Genomic DNA, 19,343 nt, shown 5'->3' on the forward strand with positions numbered 1-19,343 from the left:
GTCTCTTGAGTGCACCTAGAAACAAATCAGTTGATTTGAATATCCATTTTTTTGGTGGTTATGACTGTTGATCACAGTTATCGGTTGGCCTTTCTCTAAATTCACCACGTGTCTTAAATCCCTTTGGTATTACATAACGGTTTGACAAACACTTCACACCTCCCAGAGGCCTCTTGTTTGCAGAGGAAACTGTGGGTTATCAGACAGGTATGCAGGCACTTATACTCAAGGAAAGACATCTGAAGTGACTCAGGTAGCTCCGCCGTACTGAGAGCTCATCAGTGGCGCCGATGCCTGGCTCGGGCGAGACGAGTGGCCAACTCATGGCGGAGGGAGGGGCTGAACCAGTCCCGATCTCAGCTTAAATGGGATAAAAAAAAAATTTCTGGTTAAAACTGCAGGAAGCATTAATTTGTGAACACGACAGTAGGTGGAGAATTTTAGTTCTGGAACACACAAACGATATGCAAATTAGTGTGGAGAGGGTTCTCCAAGAGCCATTCACAACAGAAAACGAAATAAGAAATTAATGAAGAAGGGGAAAAGGGGGTGGAGTCTCTGAGGGCGTGTGGAGAGGGGGAGATGAAAACGGGGTGTAGCCTCTGAGGGCATTTAGAGAGGGGGAGGGGAAAAGGGGGTGGAGCCTCTGAGGGCATGTAAAGAGGGGGAGGGGAAAAGGGGTGGAGCCTGTGAGGGAGTGTGGAGAGTGGTAAGAGGCGGTGAAGTCTCTAAGACCATGTGGAGAGGGGGAGGGGAAAACAGGGTGGAACTTTTGATGGAGTGTGGAGAGGGGGAGGAAAAAGGAAATGGAGCCACTGATGGAGTAAAGAAGGGAAAAAGGGGAAGAAGACTGAAAAAAAAATTGTTGCATGCTCCAGAACGAACTTGCTCTCCCTACTACGTGTAACCTTCCTTTTTTTGTAAAGTGACAAAGGCAGTGTCTACACCAGATGTAGAGTGTTCCCCGGTGCGCAGGCAGTACAAGACGTTCACGGAGCACGACCTGTGGGCGGCGCTGATGGCGAAGGGCCGGCAGCTGCAGGCGCTGCCGGACGGCATCGACATGCAGGACGTGGCGATGTCGTGGCTCGGCAAGCAGCACCGCCCCGTGCTCACCGTCACCAGGGACTACGAGGCCAACACGGCCGTCCTCCGCCAGGTACCTGCTCGCCGACACAGGGCTAGCGGCCGTGGCTCCGCCAGGTACCTGCTCGCCGACACAGGGCTAGCGGCCGTGACTCCGCCAGGTACCTGCTCGCCGACACAGGGCTAGCGGCCGTGGCTCCGCCAGGTACCTGCTCGCCGACACAGGGCTAGTGGCCGTGGCTCCGCCAGGTACCTGCTCGCCGACACAGGGCTAGCGGCCATGACTCGACCACACCTCGAGTCGCACCACTGCGATGAGAGCGCTGAGTGGAGATCAGTGGGAACTTTGATTTGAACCGACCGTCGGGTTGGTTCATGGTTCGACACAGTGCGAGCAGATATGTTTGGAATTTGTACTGACTTTTTTGAGGTTTAATTTTGTAATCGGGCATAAAATTATAGAATGATTACTACATTTCAGATCATGAATAATAATAAAGATAGGTATCAAAAATGCATCTTTTTTTCTAAGGTTATAACCACATTCCACATGTAATGCATATTGTAAATGTTTATAATGCATGTGATTTTAGTTTAATGCTTTAATAAAGCTTTTTATTTTTTTCAAATACTTTCATATAAATAGAAGCTTTTTCTTGGCAAAACCAATTTATGTTTCACATGTTTGGTTTAACAGCAGCTCTCAAATACCGGAACGTATTTTTCAGACGTAACTTAAAACCAAAAATTTATATTTAACTTATAAAATTATATGTAAAAACTTTTTTCTCTTCAAAAACAATTCTTGTAGTAGGAAAGATCTGTGGTATTAGCTTAAATATATATTTTATAAGCTGTTTCAGAATACCTTAGGAATAAATAGATTATTTAATTGCCACGCATGATGTCGACTAGGGAAGTGTCTGGCACGGTCGCTTGCAGCACGTGTTCCTCCGCGAGCGCCCGCACAACATCCCCGGCAAGGACCGGATGCTGTGGTACATCCCAGTGATGTACGTCTCCGGCGACAACTCCAGCGCGACCGACCTGCGCCCCACGGCCTGGCTGAGGAACGAGCGCCAGATCACCGTGGAGGACCTTCCAGGACCGGAGTCCTTCGTCGTCGTCAACCCCGAGCAGATCGGTGAGTCGCTGCGAGGGGCTGTGCAGGGTAACGATTTTTGAAATACCTTGGAGTTACTGACAGTAACTACTCCATGGTGATGGCGATTGCAATGTCGTCCGAAACGACGCAACTCCCGATAATGGCCGCGAAAGCGAAAAATACTTTCTTGTAGCCACCTTAAAACCTGCATAAAAATTACTTTATTTCAAACAGTATTAAAAGGCAATGAAGTTGCAAACTTTTTAATGCCAGAAAACTAAAAATCGTAATGGATAAATACTATAAGAATATTGGTATAGAAGGCTGTCTCTGACTATAAGAAGTATGGTTAGGGACCTGAAAAATTCGCGGGTTCAATGACCTCCAGGATGAACACCATAGTTATATGTACACTCGGTTCAAATGTCACCCACTCATTGGCTGCTGTATTTTGAGACATCCCAATGTAGCAGCCTGTGATTCGATATAGCTTTGGTCGGGTGTTTCTCATTGGCCCAGAGTCATCCAGGTGAGTTGTGAGCCAATAGCAGAGGCAGCACTGAGGTATAACTATTTGTAATTTAGGCTATCACGAAATGAATTCGCAAATTTTTCCGGTCCCTACTCATGACGCGTTAGCTTCCGCGCTGAACTACTGTGATTGGTAGAGACAGGTACCTATAATTCGCGTTTTGGATGGCATCTAGGATAGACCCCACAATCCTTAACAGACTCGGCCAAATGCCATCTGCTCATTGGATATTGACTCGTGACACCTGTCAACTAGGACGCTTGCGATTCGATAATTTTTTGGTTGAAGGTTTTCCATTGGCTCAAAGTCTTTCAGATCAACTGTAAGCCAATTACAGAAGCAATATAAAGTTACAGTTGTTTTGATTCTATCATATCGTGAAATGAATCCGCGAATTTTTCCGGTCTCTAGTGATTGGCAGTCTGACAGAAGACATGCAGAGGCGGGGCTCTCGGCTAGACTCGCCGTACACGTGTGGTGTGTGACGGCTGGGGTTGCGCAGGGGAGTTCGCGGTGAACTACGACGCGGCCAACTGGGCGCTGGTCTCAGGCGCGCTGCGGGACGGCTCGCTGTCCGAGTGCACCCGCGCCCAGGTGCTCGGCGACGCCTGGGGGCTGGCGCTGGCCGGCGAGCTGGGGCCGGACGCGGCCCTCGACCTCGCGCTCTTCCTCCAGGGGGAGCGGTCCCCGCGCGTCTGGGCGCGCTTCCTCGCCGAGGCGCAGGGCCTGGCCTGCTACCTGGGCGGCACGGAGGCGGCGCCCCTCTTCGCTGTGCGTCACACATCATCCTGTATTACTTACCCCCATGGAAATATTAGTAAAATACTAATGCTTCATTTATACTATTAAATAATTTGTAAATAATAGGTCTATAAACAAATATATTCAGAACAATAGCAAGCGCTTGTGATTTAAAATTGATTCAATAAGAGATTCACTATCAAATAAATTCTACTAATTTTACTGATCTATGCACTTTCTTCAACTATAAAACATTTAAATATTGTTTGTATTATGATTTGAATTAAGATTTTGTCAAACAGTTCTTAATTTCATTATATAACTTTTTTTCGGTGCAATATGGTGATTTCAACGAGGATTACACCCTCTTAAAAATCCTGCTTTAAGCACCCTCTCCACCCACCATCTCCCTCTCAGAACCACCATCACCCTCTCGGAACCACCATCACCCTCTCAGAACTACCATCACCTTCTCGGAACCACATCACCCTCTCGGAACCACCATCACCCTCTCAGAACCACCATCACCCTCTCGGAACCACCATCACCCTCTCAGAACCAACATCACCCTCTCAGAAGCAACATCACCCTCTCAGAACCACCATCACCCTCACAGAACCACCATCACCCTCTCAGAACCACCATCACCCTCTCGGAACCAACATCACCCTCTCGGAACCACCATCATCCTCTCAGAACCACCATCAACCTCTCAGAACCACCATCACCCTCTCAGAACCACCATCACCCTCACAGAACCACCATCACCCTCTCAGAACCACCATCACCCTCTCGGAACCAACATCACCCTCTCGGAACCTCCATCACCCTCTCGGAACCTCCATCACCCTCTCGGAACCACCAATACCCTCTCGGAACCACCATCGCCCTCTCAGAACCACCAATACCCTCTCAGAACCACCATCACCCTCTCCTTCCACCATCACCTTCTATACATACGTCCTGCCGAGTGTGTGCGTGCTCGCTTGTGTATGTCCGCCTCTCAAGATTCAAGTAGAGTCTGTGCCAATGTTACACTCTTCTCTCTACACTGGTGTAATGTAAATGTCTCCTTGGAAAAACTTTGGGAGACTGGTGAATCTTTTAGTTTCAACTACATAAATAACAAATGCAATTTCGTCTATATCTGTGCACCTATTTATTTTACTCATATAGTTACTGGAAACTGAGCCAACAAAACATTATAACTATAAACATGATAAAGAAGTTAGTTCCTTGACATACATAATTTGACTAACGCATTATTCATTAGCCATTATAATGGTAGCTAATAAACAAATCTATTGGTTTGTAGGGTCGACCCTTTGTAAAAATATTATGAGATGACTTCCACCATATTTAACAATAAGAATAAATCATTAACAATAAGAATAAACAATCCCAAGATTCTTATGATTGGCACATCGTGTAATTCAAGTTCTCTAGTTATCGCATTTTGGCATGCTGGAGGTCTAACAGAGAATTTGGAAATATGATGTTTGTAACTAGTTGGCCGAATATTATGTTTCGCGCTGTAGTTGGATTACCAGGGCGCCATAGCAGTCCTGGGTCTGAGGATGGGAAAAAAGCATGTAGCCTCCATGCTTGCTCCGGCTCTTGAACCCTGTCTGTGAACAAGCCAAATCCGACATGATTAGACCTGGTTCAGAGACAGTCATTAAATGGGCAAAAATGCCCTCAAAAATGTTGATAGTCGGGGAAGAGAAAGGTTGTCGAAACTCACCAAACCAGGGTGTAGCTCGTAGCACTCAGAACGTGTGTCTGCCGGAAGGTAAGCAAATCCATCCCGAACAAGAGCAGTTTATGCAGACGCACTCATCATTGATAAAAAAGAGAATTTAGCAAAATATGACTATTTCTACATGGAACACAGACTGACTAATTAAGGTCTAAAAAACTTAGGGAAAATATCCCTTTACGAGACGACTAAATTCTCTTATGAAGTGAAGTCTTGATGTGGGCTGGCCGAGGATGTGAAGTGGTCAGTCTGATAGCGCGGCGCGAAGTCTCTGTGTGGCGGGAGCGAGTCTTAATTAAAACCGGTGCTTGCTTTCAAAAGAAAGGGGGGATTTCAGCTTCCAGACCGAAAGTTTCCAAAGATTTCCGAGTGGGGGTCAAAGAAACACCTGCCTCGATATCTCGACATCGTTAGCTGCAATCTCTTGGTTGGTGGCCGAAATAGAAAACAAATTGACTTGTGCATATCTCGCATGAGGCTACTTCGAATGCAAGGGGCTTATGGAGGCGACTAGTGGAGTGCTCTGGTGGCTTGGACAAGAATTACAGGGCACTGCTTGTAGCATGAGTCGCTAGGGGGCAGGGGTGTAATGGGTATGCAAACACTCAGGGAAAAGAACACACGAAACTGCCACTAGAGGTCAGAGATGGTACTTTTGGAGACCTATGGCTAGCCTTGACTTAGGCCGGGGTTAGTGGCCAGTCATTGTACTGAGGGCTTCTGGGGAAGAAGGGGGTTTTGTAAACTGCAAAAATGGTGTGAAACTAGCTCTACAGAGCCCAGATATGTGACTGAGGGTTTGATAAAAACGACTCGTGATCATGCTTTGTAGTGCTCATGTCAGGAGGCCTCTTAGAAAAACGGGGTCCTGGGAGACTGCAGGGACAATCGGTCTTGGTCACTGCGACAGGGCTCTGTTACCTTGCCCAGATGTGCAGCAAAGTAGGGATAAACGAGCCTGCATGCTGGCTCGCAAAGACTTGGCAAAAATCACATCTGGTTCTGGGCATGGATTGGGGAGACTAGCCTGATATGGATTAAGTTGGAGTGTGCAGAGAGCAGAAATAGTTTTAGTTTTAGTTATAAAATTACTGGTCATATTATGATTCAAAATTCAAATTTAAAATTGTGCCAAAAAATGCTAATTGGCGGCACACCACGCACCCCTGATATAATATTTTAATTAATATTATTTGTAAATTTAATTATTTTTTTAATTCCTACACTGTCTTGTTTCTCTCAGCTTAAAAAGTGACGCCACAGCATAATCCGCGAACACTTTGGGAACTCACCCTACAAGGGCAGTTTATTTTTTAACTTAATAAATAATTATTGATAATACCAATAATTTTTTTAACACTTAGTGATTAATTGTAATTTATCACTCATTGCTCGAGGGAATTGGATGTTTTGTTTTGTTTATGCAAGTAATTATAAACGGCTTAACGGTTATCTAACTGCTTCCTGCCGCAATGTCAACAGGACCACAGCCCAGTCTCTCATTCGCCCTCTGGGGTAGGAAGCATCCTACACACCTCGTCGACTACATTGTTTTATTTCAACTAAATTCTTAGCATCCACCATTGTTAATGTCCTTTTAAATCTTCTTCATCATCTTCGATGCCTACCCTGGGTGGTAGACTGTTTAATTAATCATTTAAGTCAAAGAGGACATATTAAATCGAACGACGTGGCTTATTTAACTTCTAGGCCAGGCCACATGGTGCCCTGGTCCGCCCTTAGACCACGTGAATTGTCGTTGTCATCTTATGCAGCATTTTGGTTAAAGTTTTCTTTCATAATTGTGTTCACTCGTGTATGACTCAGCCAGACCTGTGAATTCTTGATTGGTGCGATTAGTATAGGGACAGGGTGTGTGGGATGCCTTAAGAGCCTGCTGAAGACCATCACTCGGGAGAGCATGGCAAGCCGGCCGCTAGAGTGGGCTGAGACAGGAAGGCTCTTGGGCAGTGTAGGGGGTTAGAGCCTATACGTACTCGGGCCAAGTCATGACACTGAAATGCAGTCACAAGCCGGGCCCACGAGGTGGCACCCATGTCTGCGGTCCATATAGTGCCTAATTTATGAACAACATAGATTCCCCACGACGTCAATGCTCCATTTACTTCCATTTTAGTGTTATGCAGTGTTTTAACATGATTTTCAGTTCTATCGCAATCCACCTTATAATCTTATCCCTGCTTATGATTTGCATTTACAAAAACAGACACTTTTCATTGTGGTTGTTAGTTAAAACGAAATGCTGTGCATCGCTAGATGATAAACTTGTCGCATTGCAAATGAAGCTGTAGCAGCAGTTCGGGTGGCATCATTATTTGCAAATTACGAATATATGTCAGTATCCTTCCACCAGCTCCGTCCAGTCACACTTGCAGTCAGTAGCGGATCCAGAGGGGGGGCTAAGGGGCTCAAGCCACCTCCAAAAGCATCTGGGTCCACTATTGTTTTAGTTTTTGCCTTGATAAAGCCTAGCCTCAGCTGGGTCAAGCCCCTCCCAAACCAAAATCCTAGATCCGCCACTGCTTGCAGTCCAAACATGCCATGTTTTATTTCCTCGTATGCAAATGTGGGGAGGACTGTTTCCCATTGACAAGTATTCCTCAAGTCGGTAGCCTCTACATTGCCGTATAGATTCTTGGAATTTCACTTCGTCGTGCTTCAAGAAGTGTATTTGGAACCCATTGCAAGACGGGTTGTATGTAAAAAATTTTTCTGTAAAAACCTTAAAATCTGGCAGGTGGTTTAGCCGCATTGTAACATTGTCCATACTACGTGTGTGTGTGTGTGTGGAGGGGGAGAGTAATGCGGCTGTGGTGTGGCAGGAGTACGCCAGGATCCTGACGGACCGCTGTCTCCGGATGCTGGGTCCCGCCGCGCAGGGAGAAGACGAGAGCGCCCGTCAGACGAGGGAGGCGGCCGAGAGGTTCCTGGACTCGCTCTCCGAGGAGCAGCACAACGCCTCCTTGGACCAGGTGTACGCGGCGTGGGTCGAGAGCAGCGACCCTGCAGAATATGCCAGGTACCACTTGCCTGATCACCCGGGCTTATCCCAGGGACGTACTCCACTCCTTGCCTCTCGCCTGTCCCATCCTTCCTTTTCATGGCCCAACACACGCTCCCTTTTTTCTATTTAAAACATTACTTAATATGTTTTAGAATATTTTTAATTATTTTTTTATATTTAATTCAATATTTTATATGGTTTATGTTAGTACTGAACTTGGATGTTAAATTGGTAGATGTTTGATTAGTAATCACTGTAATGTGTAATTTGCTAGTACGTAATTTCACGTTTGATACGAGATACAGCTTATTATACGTCGTTTATGTCTCGTGGTTCAGTGTAGGAGAAGGCTTGAACGCCTTAACTGCGCCAAACAAAAGTCGAGTAAAGAAAGTAAAGTATGTTTGCTTGCTGGTTGCTGGAAGAGCCCGCGGACTGAGGGAGGGTTGTCTCGTCCTGACAGGAGTCACGAGGTGCCGTTCGAGCGAGTCCTGAGGTGGGCGTCGCTGGAGCAGTTCAGGTTCGTGCTGGAGTACGCCCTGAAGCTGCTGGAGCTGGAACACGAGCAGGAGGCCAGGGGCGTGTTCCAGGCCCTGGCCGCGTCCACGTCGCAGCACTCCGAGAAAACCGAGTGGTGCGGCATCTTCCCGTTCTCTTACACTAGTGACTAGCACGTACCTCATTGATAATGTGTTGCCGTGCTATGCTTCTGGTCTATTCTTCTCTGCTTGGTTGTGTTCACTGCATGGTTGGCAGAAACAACTCGCTGAATAGACTATGTGCTTTATCACAGTGTGTATGTGCGAAGCTTAGACTAAGCGAATCAATTGAATATATATATATTTTTTTTAAATTTGACTTCACCAGGAAATATGCTATTCGTTTTATTTGAAGCTTCGGTTGTAATGCAGAAGCTTTGAGTCTGATGTGAACATAGGAGATTGTTGCGAAGCTTTGGAAACATGGACACCAGAGTTTCGCTTATGAAAATACTTAAATTTTTTAGTGTTGTAAATTTTCTTGCACTAACAAGTTGTTTACTTAAAAAAATCAAATGTGACGCTCAGGTTTACTTTTATGAATGCTCAATATTAACACTGTGCATGGTTAGTTTAACAATTTTTATTTAATGGTTTTATATATAGGACCCATTTGGTTCAAACATTTCATGCAGGTTTTTTTTTTTTTGGCATGTGTCATAGCAGTTTTACACTGTTTATCTTGGAAAAATTCCACAAGTCAAAAAAAAATATGGTTTTCAAATTTTATTTTTTCTCCAGACAGATGTGCGTGGTCAGCCTGTGTTGTTGTTGTTGCAGGTTGCTGAAGGAGCTGCTGCTGACGGACTACGCCGCGGTGCCTGAGGACGTGAGGCGCTCCTGCCTGGACCAGCTGTCGCGCGGGTACAACTCCTCTCGCGCCGTGTTCCACTTCGTGCAGGACAACTGGGACGAGTTGCGACACAGGTGACTCCCCCCCCCCTCCTGCCACTTGGCCCAGCCCCCCCACCCACCCTTTCAATGCCTCCCCGCCCCAGTCCACAGATCAAGGAGGGAGATATAGAAGCGCGACTCTTACAGTGGAAACGGAAACCACGTTTCGCGCGACATGTGACGCTATCTGTTGGGTGGGCCCATAACTACTAGCAAAAAAAAAACTCGGGATATTGTTTCTTATATATATATATATTTTTTTTTTTTTTTTTTTAAATGGGGGACCCCCCCAGGGGGTCCGCCCTGCCAAAAAATTCGCGTCCAATGTTAAATTGACGACTAATTTCTTGGAGAAAAAGTTATTTCAACTGTGCGAAGAACACTTAATGTTGTTTTGTGATAAAAAGGTCATGCTACATATAAATGACTAGGAGATGCAAACATTTCTTATTTGCCACACCACAACATATGTAGCTACCGAAATAGAGTCAATAAATTTTCACTGGTTCGTTTGCCTCATAATACCTCAAGCATTTCTTCTCACAGTCAATGTGGCTATGTTAGCAATATATTGTGAAAGCCACCATCTAGCGGACGGGCCCAAAACTACTTCGGAAATCCAGGTCTCAGTTTCGGCAATTACAGTTCCTCCCCCATTGCCCATCCCTCCCTCTCCCTGACTCCGGCCCGACTTTCCCCGCCTACTTGTCACTCACACGGCCATGTCGTCTAGCGGGAAGTACTAAGGCTCCTTCTTTACATGATTCGTGCAACGGTCGAGTTCGGATTTAATACCATTGTTTGTACACACGCCATTGCAGTTCTCCACTGTTCGTCACAGGAAAAAAATTCATAAATGCCAAATAAGATGCAAAAAATTAGGTGTGGTTGTTTCATGGACACGGCCGTGTGTTGTACGTGAATACACGTACGTAACAGGTAATATTTTCTATACAAAATATAAAACACGCTATGTTTTTATTTTTATTTTGACACTCTATATATTCACTGTAAACATTTTACACTAATGTTTTATATGTTCAATCGATATATTTCGACGAGATCTGACGATTGAAACTCAAACGAACGTCGTAGATTCTCCGAGTCCGAAGTTATACTAAATGGAAATCTCGAAACGCAGCGAAATGACTTCAAAATGGCGGCGCTTCCCCCTCCACCACGCGCGATGCGCCACAGTCCTCACTTATCGTAACGAATCCTCTGATCATTTAACTATTCAGTGGTGTAATTAAATTTTGAATGGAGGTGATAGATATGTAGCTGCAACACCAAACTGTATCCCCCCGATTTTGTTATCATTCGTTTTTTGAATTGCCTCCGACCATGGAAGCAATTTTAAAGACGTATTAACGTTAAAAAATATCAACATAAACCCAACGATGAACATAAACAGTTATTATCAGTCTGTTTGTGTCTGATGACGGGAAGAGTTGCCTGTTCCCGAAACGTCGGAACTGTTTTTTGTCATAGGGAACCCTACTGTGTACTGTGTAACGTCGGTGTTTTCAACGTTACGTTGTCCATATTATATGTTGATCTTTATTCGTTGTGTTCGTATATTTGCTGCGTTTTTCAGGTTTTGTTGTCTGTGTGCATTTACTGTTATTATTATCTTTGAAAATTTGTGCAATGGGAGTGCATGACTTGATGTAAGTTTTTGGACATACGCCATTGCTAAGAACTTTTTCTGTTGAAGAAAAACTAAAAAATAAAAAAATTAAGAAATAAATAAATAAAATACCCAAAAAAGACAAAAACACACAATATTAAGCAAAAAATTGCTTTTGTCAACAAGGATATAAACGCTGTTAAATACTATTATTGTTTTTAACTGTTTCGTCGTTGTTAGCCCACTGTTCGTCTTTGCTGTTGTTATATATTTTTTTCATGACTATTTGACTTCCTCGGAATTCTTGTGCTGTCTGATATTTAAGTTTGAATGTGTTCGTCTGTGCTGTCGTTGTTGTTTGTCCATAAAACCTGTTTAGGTGCATCGTTGGTTTTGTCTGTTTGACATCAGCTGATTTAGGCTTGTTTCCTGTGAGTTTATGTTACAAAATTTTATATCTTGAATTGCATTTATGAATATTTTTCCAAGACAAACAGTTCAAAACTGCAATGGTGTATGAGAAATTGTATTTTTGGAAGGCACGGACACAGGACTTGCCGATGGAACAGGCAAGAAGTCAGCGAGCTACCGGAGTTTTTTTTTAAGTTGCAATATTATGCTATGGGTACTCTATTTTTTTCTCCACAGTTAGTTTTTTTAATCATTGTATACGGAAGATTTTTGTTTTTTATTGTGTTTACTGATAATCTTGCAGGTGTTTAGCCATAAAATCTAGAATGAACCCTTGCTTGAAAATCTTTTTAAGTGTCAGAAATATTACTTTAAAGTCTACTTTTATACTTTAATTTGCAAAATATCCCAAAACAATGTTGGTATAGCGGTAACTTCATTCAGTAATTTTTACCTCAACTTTTTTTCCAGCTTGGATGGAAACCCTGAGCTGTGGAAACTGCTGATGAAAGCCGCCACGGCAAGATTCGTCACTCAGGAAGACTTGGACGCGGTGAGAAAGTGTGGCGACCCGAACGCTAAGGCAGTTTTTTCAGCCGTCGTGGATTCGATTGGCCCGAAGTGAAAAGAAAAAAAAATGACATTTTCTTGACACTGCAGTGTGTGAATCACAGCACGCATTTGCTATCCCAGAAGGCAGTATAACACACACCCACAGTTACAGAAAAATAATTCTGATTGGCATGTTCAATTAAGTGGTATTGCAAGAATGGCAGTCATTGTGCAATACGCTAAGGATACAAAGCGTTGAGAAAGGATGCAGTAAGCTGGAGTTAGTTTTGAATGTTGATTAAATTCGAGCGAATTGTAAAGCATTGACGGCAGCCAATCTGCGTGAATTGACGGGATCCAGGCTACAGTATAACACGCACAACCAGAGTTAGAGAAAATATAATTCTGATTGGCTTGTTCAATAAAGTGTAAACAAATAATTGTTCCCAGAGATAGAAGTCGATACTAAAGTCCCTGCGCATTTATATATATATTTTTTGTTTCGCTACCTAACTAGCAGTTTTTCCAACAAACACTAAGTTTGAAGTAGCTAGGCTTCTGAGTTGCAGCCGCGTCCTTGGCGAATAATTCACCAAATATTCACCAAGTTACTTCAGACAATTGCCGTGAAAGCCTGCGAACATTATTAAACACTAAGGTTTTTTTTATGACTGAACGATTTCCGATAAGCAGCAGAGCACGTTGAGCCACTGCAGTGACATACACTGAGAAGAAAGGCCTGGCGCGCGCAGAGTGAGGCACCACACGACACGACATGTTGTCTGACAGCAGTTCACTCCCGTGTGCTCACACGAGCGCAATGCGCGCAGCATCAGACGCGGCGCGAAGCAAACATAACTGTCGCGACCAGACACGATCCGACAACATCGACTTTACTGCTCCAGCTTCGTCGCGAGCAGACCGTCAGACTGTCCTAATATTCCTGCTCTGTATCGCTCTGTGCAACTTCCCCTAATGCTCTCGCTGTCTTATCAATAGAGACCGGAAAAATTCGCGAATTCATTTCGCGATAGGCTAAAATACAAATAGTTATACCTCAGTGCTGCCTCTGCTGTTGGCTCACAACTCACCTGGATGACTCTCGGCCAATGAGAAAAACCCGACCATAGCTTTAAAGGAATCACAGGCTGCTACGTTGGGACGTCTCACAAGACAGCAGCCAATGAGTGGGTGGCATTTGACTGAGTGTACGTATAACTATGGAGTTCATCCTGGAGATCATTGAACCCGCGAATTTTTCCGGTCCCTACTTTTAGATGATTTTGTTATTGGCTTACTGTTCATCTGTACGAATCTCAACCAATTATAAACCCTCAACCAAAGAAGGATCGAATCACAGACAAACCAGCTGAGACGACTGACAAGTCAGCAGAAAAATGAACTGGCATTATTTGCCCAAGTGTACAGGGGAATGTGCAGTCTATCCTGAAGGCTATTGAAACCGCGAATTTTTTCGGTCCCTATTATCAAAACATTAAGTTACGAAAAAAGAAAATGATTATGGGTGAGTGAAATAAAGTGCCCATAATTTTTAAATTATGCTTCTTTAGCGCGTTTCGAAAAAAAATTATGAATGTGAATTTTTACGATGCTTGCGCGCCAAGTAACAAAATTTTCACAGGATAAAAAAAAGCTACATACAAATAATAATTATATATTGCTGTTATATATCCTATACTCTAGTGATTATTATGAATACTTGTCTATATCATTAAAAACATTTAGTTCTTTTATGAATATTAGTGATAGAAATTGTGTTTATAAACTTTTCTTAAGTGTATTGATGAAGTGAGTTTATGTTCCCGCATGTATAACGATGTCAACATGCTTGTGAGCTTCCATTGTGGAAGGTTTAGTAGTCTTCTGGCTTTTTTTACGGGAGTGTTTTTGAGGTTATGTTCCTGTATGTTTAATTTATTGGGATTATAATTTAATACAATAAACATTCATCATGTTTATTGAATTTCAGTACTAATTAAAATTTATCTCGATTAATTTACTAAATAAAATCATTTATTTTATACACGTGTTTATATAAAGATTGAATAATGAGTATTTATTTATATTTTTTAGTTTGATTCAATTCATAATTCACCAACCATATATAATATTATTTCAGTCCTTTTAATAATTTATTTCTATTAATTTATCGCATGCATAATTAGTTAGTTTACTATCACGCGTAGAAGGGCGCGTTCTCGAGTACCTACACGCCCCCGTGAGTCAACCCCCCGTGCCGTCTGCCGGCAGTTCTCCGAGCTGTACGTGCAGCGGCGCGGCCACTTCGGCAGCGCGGAGCTGCTCGTGGAGAGGGCCCTGGACCGCATGAGGGAGGACGCAGAGTGGACCAGCGACAACGTCCCCGTCGTCCACCGCTGGCTGGAGGACTTCCTGGAGTCCTCCGCCGCCTCGCTGGACCCGTAGACTGCTACGCAGAGCGGCCGGGATCCTTGCTGTCCTCGTACAACTTTCAGAGACCTCTTCCAATCCTGCATTATTTTTTAAGTGTGAAATAGACTCCAGGCAAATCTTACTTTTAAATCAAATCTGTGCGTGATGATTGTTAAAATTAAAACACTTTTGGCACAAAATTATTCAACTGTTTGTGTATTTTCCAAATTTAACTGTCAACTAACTACTAACATTTGATGTGCAATTTATTGTAAAAACCCAAAACACCTTTCAAGTGAAAAAAATTCATTACTAAGATTTTGTAAATAAAAGCTATGTATCAGTTGTAAGATTCACTGTGGTTTTGCCCGAATATCCGTCATTGGGCAATTAGCTAAAGATTCAAAGCGTTGAGAAAGGATGCAGTAATCTGGAGTTAATATTGAATGTTGATTTAATGCGAGCGAATTGTAAAGCATTGACAGGATTAGGCTGCGTGGATTGATAGGAGCCAGACTGCGTGGATTGACAGGAGACAGACTGCTTGTATTGACGGGAGCCAGGCTGCGTGGATTGACGGGAGACAGGCTGTGTGGATTGATGGGAGCAAGGCTGCTTGGATTGACGGGAGCAAGGCTGCTTGTATTGACAGGAGCCAGACTGCTTGTATTGACGGGAGCCAGGCTGCGTGGATTGACGGGAGACAGGCTGCGTGGATTGATGGGAGCAAGGCTGCTTGGATTGACGGGAGCAAGGCTGCTTGTATTTGACGGGAGACAGACTGATTGTATTGACGGGAGCCAGACTGCTTGTATTGACGGGAGCCAGGCTGCGTGGATTGACGGGAGACAGGCGGCGTGGATTGACGGGAGACAGGCTGCGTGGATTGACGGGAGACAGGCTGTGTGGATTGACGGGAGACAGGCGGTGTGGATTGATGGGAGACAGGCGGCATGGATTGACGGGAGCCAGGTGGCGTGGATTGACGGGAGACAGGTGGCGTGGATTGACGGGAGCCAGGCTGCGTGGATTGACGGGAGCCAGGCTGCGTGGATTGACAGGAGACAGGCTGCGTGGATTGACGGGAGCAAGGCTGCTTGGATTTATGGGAGCAAGGCTGCTTGTATTTGACAGGAGACAGACTGATTGTATTGATGGGAGCCAGACTGCTTGTATTGACGGGATCCAGGCTGCGTGGATTGACGGGAGACAGGCGGCGTGGATTGACGGGAGCCAGGTGGCGTGGATTAACGGGAGACAGGTGGCGTGGATTGACGGGAGACAGGCGGCGTGGATTGACGGGAGACAGGCGGCGTAGATTGACGGGAGCCAGACTACATGATGTGCCCTGCCGAGTGGAAGCAGGCAATGGGTGCTATGACTCGGACATCACACTGAGAAGCTCGCTGCTATCACTGTTCACCCGACCAATGAAGTGAGCGGTGCTGCTAGATGGAGAAGGTCGCTCTGAATAGCAAGCTGGGCATCTTATTGGTTGTTCAGTCGCCACGCTGCTACCTCTAAGGAGAGTGCTGAAGCCACTACCAACAGCAAGGTTCATTTTTTGAGGCGACAAACACTTATATATGATAGGTCTCTGCGAATCCCGTTTTTTTTTTTATTCCAATCGAATATCAAATTTAAAGATACAGTTTTACACTTTCAGAAATTTCTGAAAAATACTGTGAGATACATAAGGGAAATTTATATGTAACCATAATCAAATGCTGAAAATGCAAGAAAAAATACTGGCAACACAATTCATTATTTTTTACATTTAAAATAAAAAGAAAATAAACCATAAATGTCTCATTACACCTTCTTGGCATCATACAAATTACACTTTTAAACTTTTATGAACGTTTTCCACGTGCTGTATCTATTGGTAACGAATAAAAAATATATATTTGAGTTTAAATGTTGAAACAAATATAATTTTTTGAATACTTGCATACCTCAGTCTTCACACATCAGTGCAACCTGTTTTTCTAACCAAGTGGCTGGATTAACCAGTCCTTGAGGCAGTGACAAACATTCGCCAGTGACGGGATCAAATTCTGTTATCGCCTTCCAACTGAAGTGGCAGCCGATGACAGTGTACTAGCTCCCGGAATTAACAAACCTGTGCAGCATTGTGTTGTATTGAAACATAACGTGAAATGTAAGGACTTCGGTTACAGAATTTCACCACAGTAGGTAAATTTTCTGACAGAAAGTACACCTGTGAATTGAACACCTTTGTAAAAATCAAACATATACTCGAAAGATATCCAATGGTTTACACACTTGCTCTTATGGAGGTTTTTCCTTTTTGCCAAAAAATATAATTTTTACTTGTGTTACATGATGTGAAAATATAAAAGTTAAGACGTTTCACTTGACATTTTCTTTTTCGTTTTTATTGGAGACGTCAGAATTTCAGTGGTCCATTTAATTAAAAACATTTATATTGTGAATATTAGTGATAGGAATTGTATAAATTTTATTGGATATTTAATCATAATTAATATTAATTAATTAGAATAAACATTCAGCATATGAACTGTTTAAAATTTTTATCTATTATCTTACCTTATTTAATAATTAATTATATATATGTTTATATTAATATTTTATATTATAATATAAATTTAATTCATTTTAAGTGTAACTTCTAGCGCGTGTAATTGGTGGGATGAAAGTGGTACAAAACTAACAAATATTTTTTGCAAAACTCCGTTCCCCCGAAGAAACCCCCGGAATGGCCACTGCCTAGAAAAGAAACGGGCTCCCCATTTGGAAGCCACCCTGCAAGGTTGTTTTTTTTTCCACCCACCGTCTCTTTGGTAGCCTGACTTGTTACAAGGGAATGTATTCCTATCAGACAAATGCCACCATATGTCTGAGACAATCCGCCTTGGAGGAGCCGGGGCGCGAACCCGGGTCCTACAAGTCACAAGGCAGGCGCTCTACCCCAGAACCAGAGTGGTAGAGCGACTATCAGCAGTCTTCTTAACACTGACAAGATGTTAATACATACTGTTTATTTGTGGCAGTTTATTTGAGAAGCAAAAATGTTTTTTTTAAAATATGTAAGCGAGGTTTTTTTTTAGTACTCTTTAGTAATGTGTAACTTCTAGCCTCAGTAACGAGCAAATTCTTATGTTATCATTTAACGCATAATTCTTCAAAATAATCCCGAGCGTTCCTGGGCAAAAAATTTTATTTTTATTTTCGTTATGAGTTAAAATTAATACACATATTAATATTGAATACAGAGTATTTATTGAATTTTTTTGATTGTTTTTATACTTTTCTAAAAGTCAATTAATTATTCGATTTCTATCAATTATTTTCATACAATCTTCTAAGGCGTGTACATAGGTATACGCATTCTTTTTTTTAAGAATTGCATTATTTTAGGATACGAGATTGGTTTAAGGACTGTATCTGTAATTAATATTGTTTCAAATGTCTTTGATTTATAATTTATTAATACTACACGATTGCACTGGCTCTAATTGATGAAATCTAAACTGTGATAGATGAGGTTTTATATAATTTCATTAATTTCTGTAAGCTACCTTCATCGCAAGGCAGCAAATATATTACTAGTTAAAAAAGAATTTTATATATGTTTACTGCAAGGTAACGTGTAATTCAGATGTAAAATTTACGATTCTAACTACAAACACACCTGAATAAAATGGAAAATTTACATGAATTGTCTATATCATAAAAGTTGTTGTTAATATTGTGTTTTTGATTCAGCTATTGTGTAAAATCTGTTTTCCAATAATTTTCCTCTTCAAAATACAGATAATAAACTAATTAGTAGTTTGAATCAATAATATATGCAAATCAACCGAAATATACCTTAAACAAATTGGAGATGATTGCAACTTTTTTATTTAAAACTTTTTAAGTAAAATGTAATGTTTTGTAACGCCTGAGAATCTCTTTATCCAACAATCGCATTTCTCACTCCAACTCGTCGAATTAGGTTACCTTAGTCTTGGAAATAGCAGTAAACTAAAACCTTCACTGTTCATTTCATTGTTAACCATTTAGAATTTTGCACTGCCGGGGTCTTCTGAGATTATCTGTAGCAGTACACTTTCTCACCTTAGCCTATTTGTTAGCTTGCGTTTATTTATTTATATCAAGGCGACTCGGGCTTTGTGCCCCTTAGCCATGTCATGATGGCATCTTTCTTCCCCTTCCCCCTCCAAGATCAAAACAACCGTTAATTCGCCAGAGCGCGACCCCCTTCCCATGGTGACCCTAGCCGTAAAACCCCCTCCTCCTCCCCTGCCAGATCCGCGACTAATCCCAGCGCGCTTCAAGGGCCAGCACGCGAGTCAACCTAGGGTTTGGAAATACGCTGCCCGGCCCGCGTGTCAACGGAACTAACACAATTGGTACGTCGCTGTGTTGTCGTCGTTCCTCGGAGGATCATTTCAGTCAGTTTTTTGTGCAGAGTCAGAGAAACCAACGAGGTCATCATTGTCCGTCCGCCACTCTTTTGTCCGTCAACGTCATGCCAGCGATATTACGTCAAAAATGTTTCCCAAATAAGTGCCGCCAACAATTATTGTTTTTTTTTTTTTTCGCAGACTAATTTTATGTAGTTTACGTACTATTTGTGTTGGTTTTTGTACGTATTGCATTAGCGTGT

General features: G+C 42.8%; 1 protein-coding gene across 1 annotated transcript in view; it reads left to right on the top strand.

The window, feature by feature from the left end:
* LOC134528507 (aminopeptidase N-like) overlaps positions 1 to 16,636 on the top strand; it is a 44,084-nt gene extending 27,448 nt beyond the window's left edge. Inside the window, exons 10-17 of the mRNA XM_063362185.1 lie at positions 976 to 1,159; positions 2,029 to 2,230; positions 3,226 to 3,494; positions 8,067 to 8,263; positions 8,712 to 8,882; positions 9,568 to 9,714; positions 12,194 to 12,275; positions 14,546 to 16,636. Coding sequence (XP_063218255.1) covers positions 976 to 1,159; positions 2,029 to 2,230; positions 3,226 to 3,494; positions 8,067 to 8,263; positions 8,712 to 8,882; positions 9,568 to 9,714; positions 12,194 to 12,275; positions 14,546 to 14,719 — 1,426 coding nt within the window. The 3' untranslated portion in view covers positions 14,720 to 16,636. The remainder of the gene's footprint in view (positions 1 to 975; positions 1,160 to 2,028; positions 2,231 to 3,225; positions 3,495 to 8,066; positions 8,264 to 8,711; positions 8,883 to 9,567; positions 9,715 to 12,193; positions 12,276 to 14,545) is intronic.
* Positions 16,637 to 19,343: the final 2,707 nt, after the last annotated feature.

Source organism: Bacillus rossius, chromosome 1, assembly GCF_032445375.1.
Source record: "Bacillus rossius redtenbacheri isolate Brsri chromosome 1, Brsri_v3, whole genome shotgun sequence".
Taxonomy (NCBI): Eukaryota; Metazoa; Arthropoda; class Insecta; order Phasmatodea; family Bacillidae; genus Bacillus; species Bacillus rossius.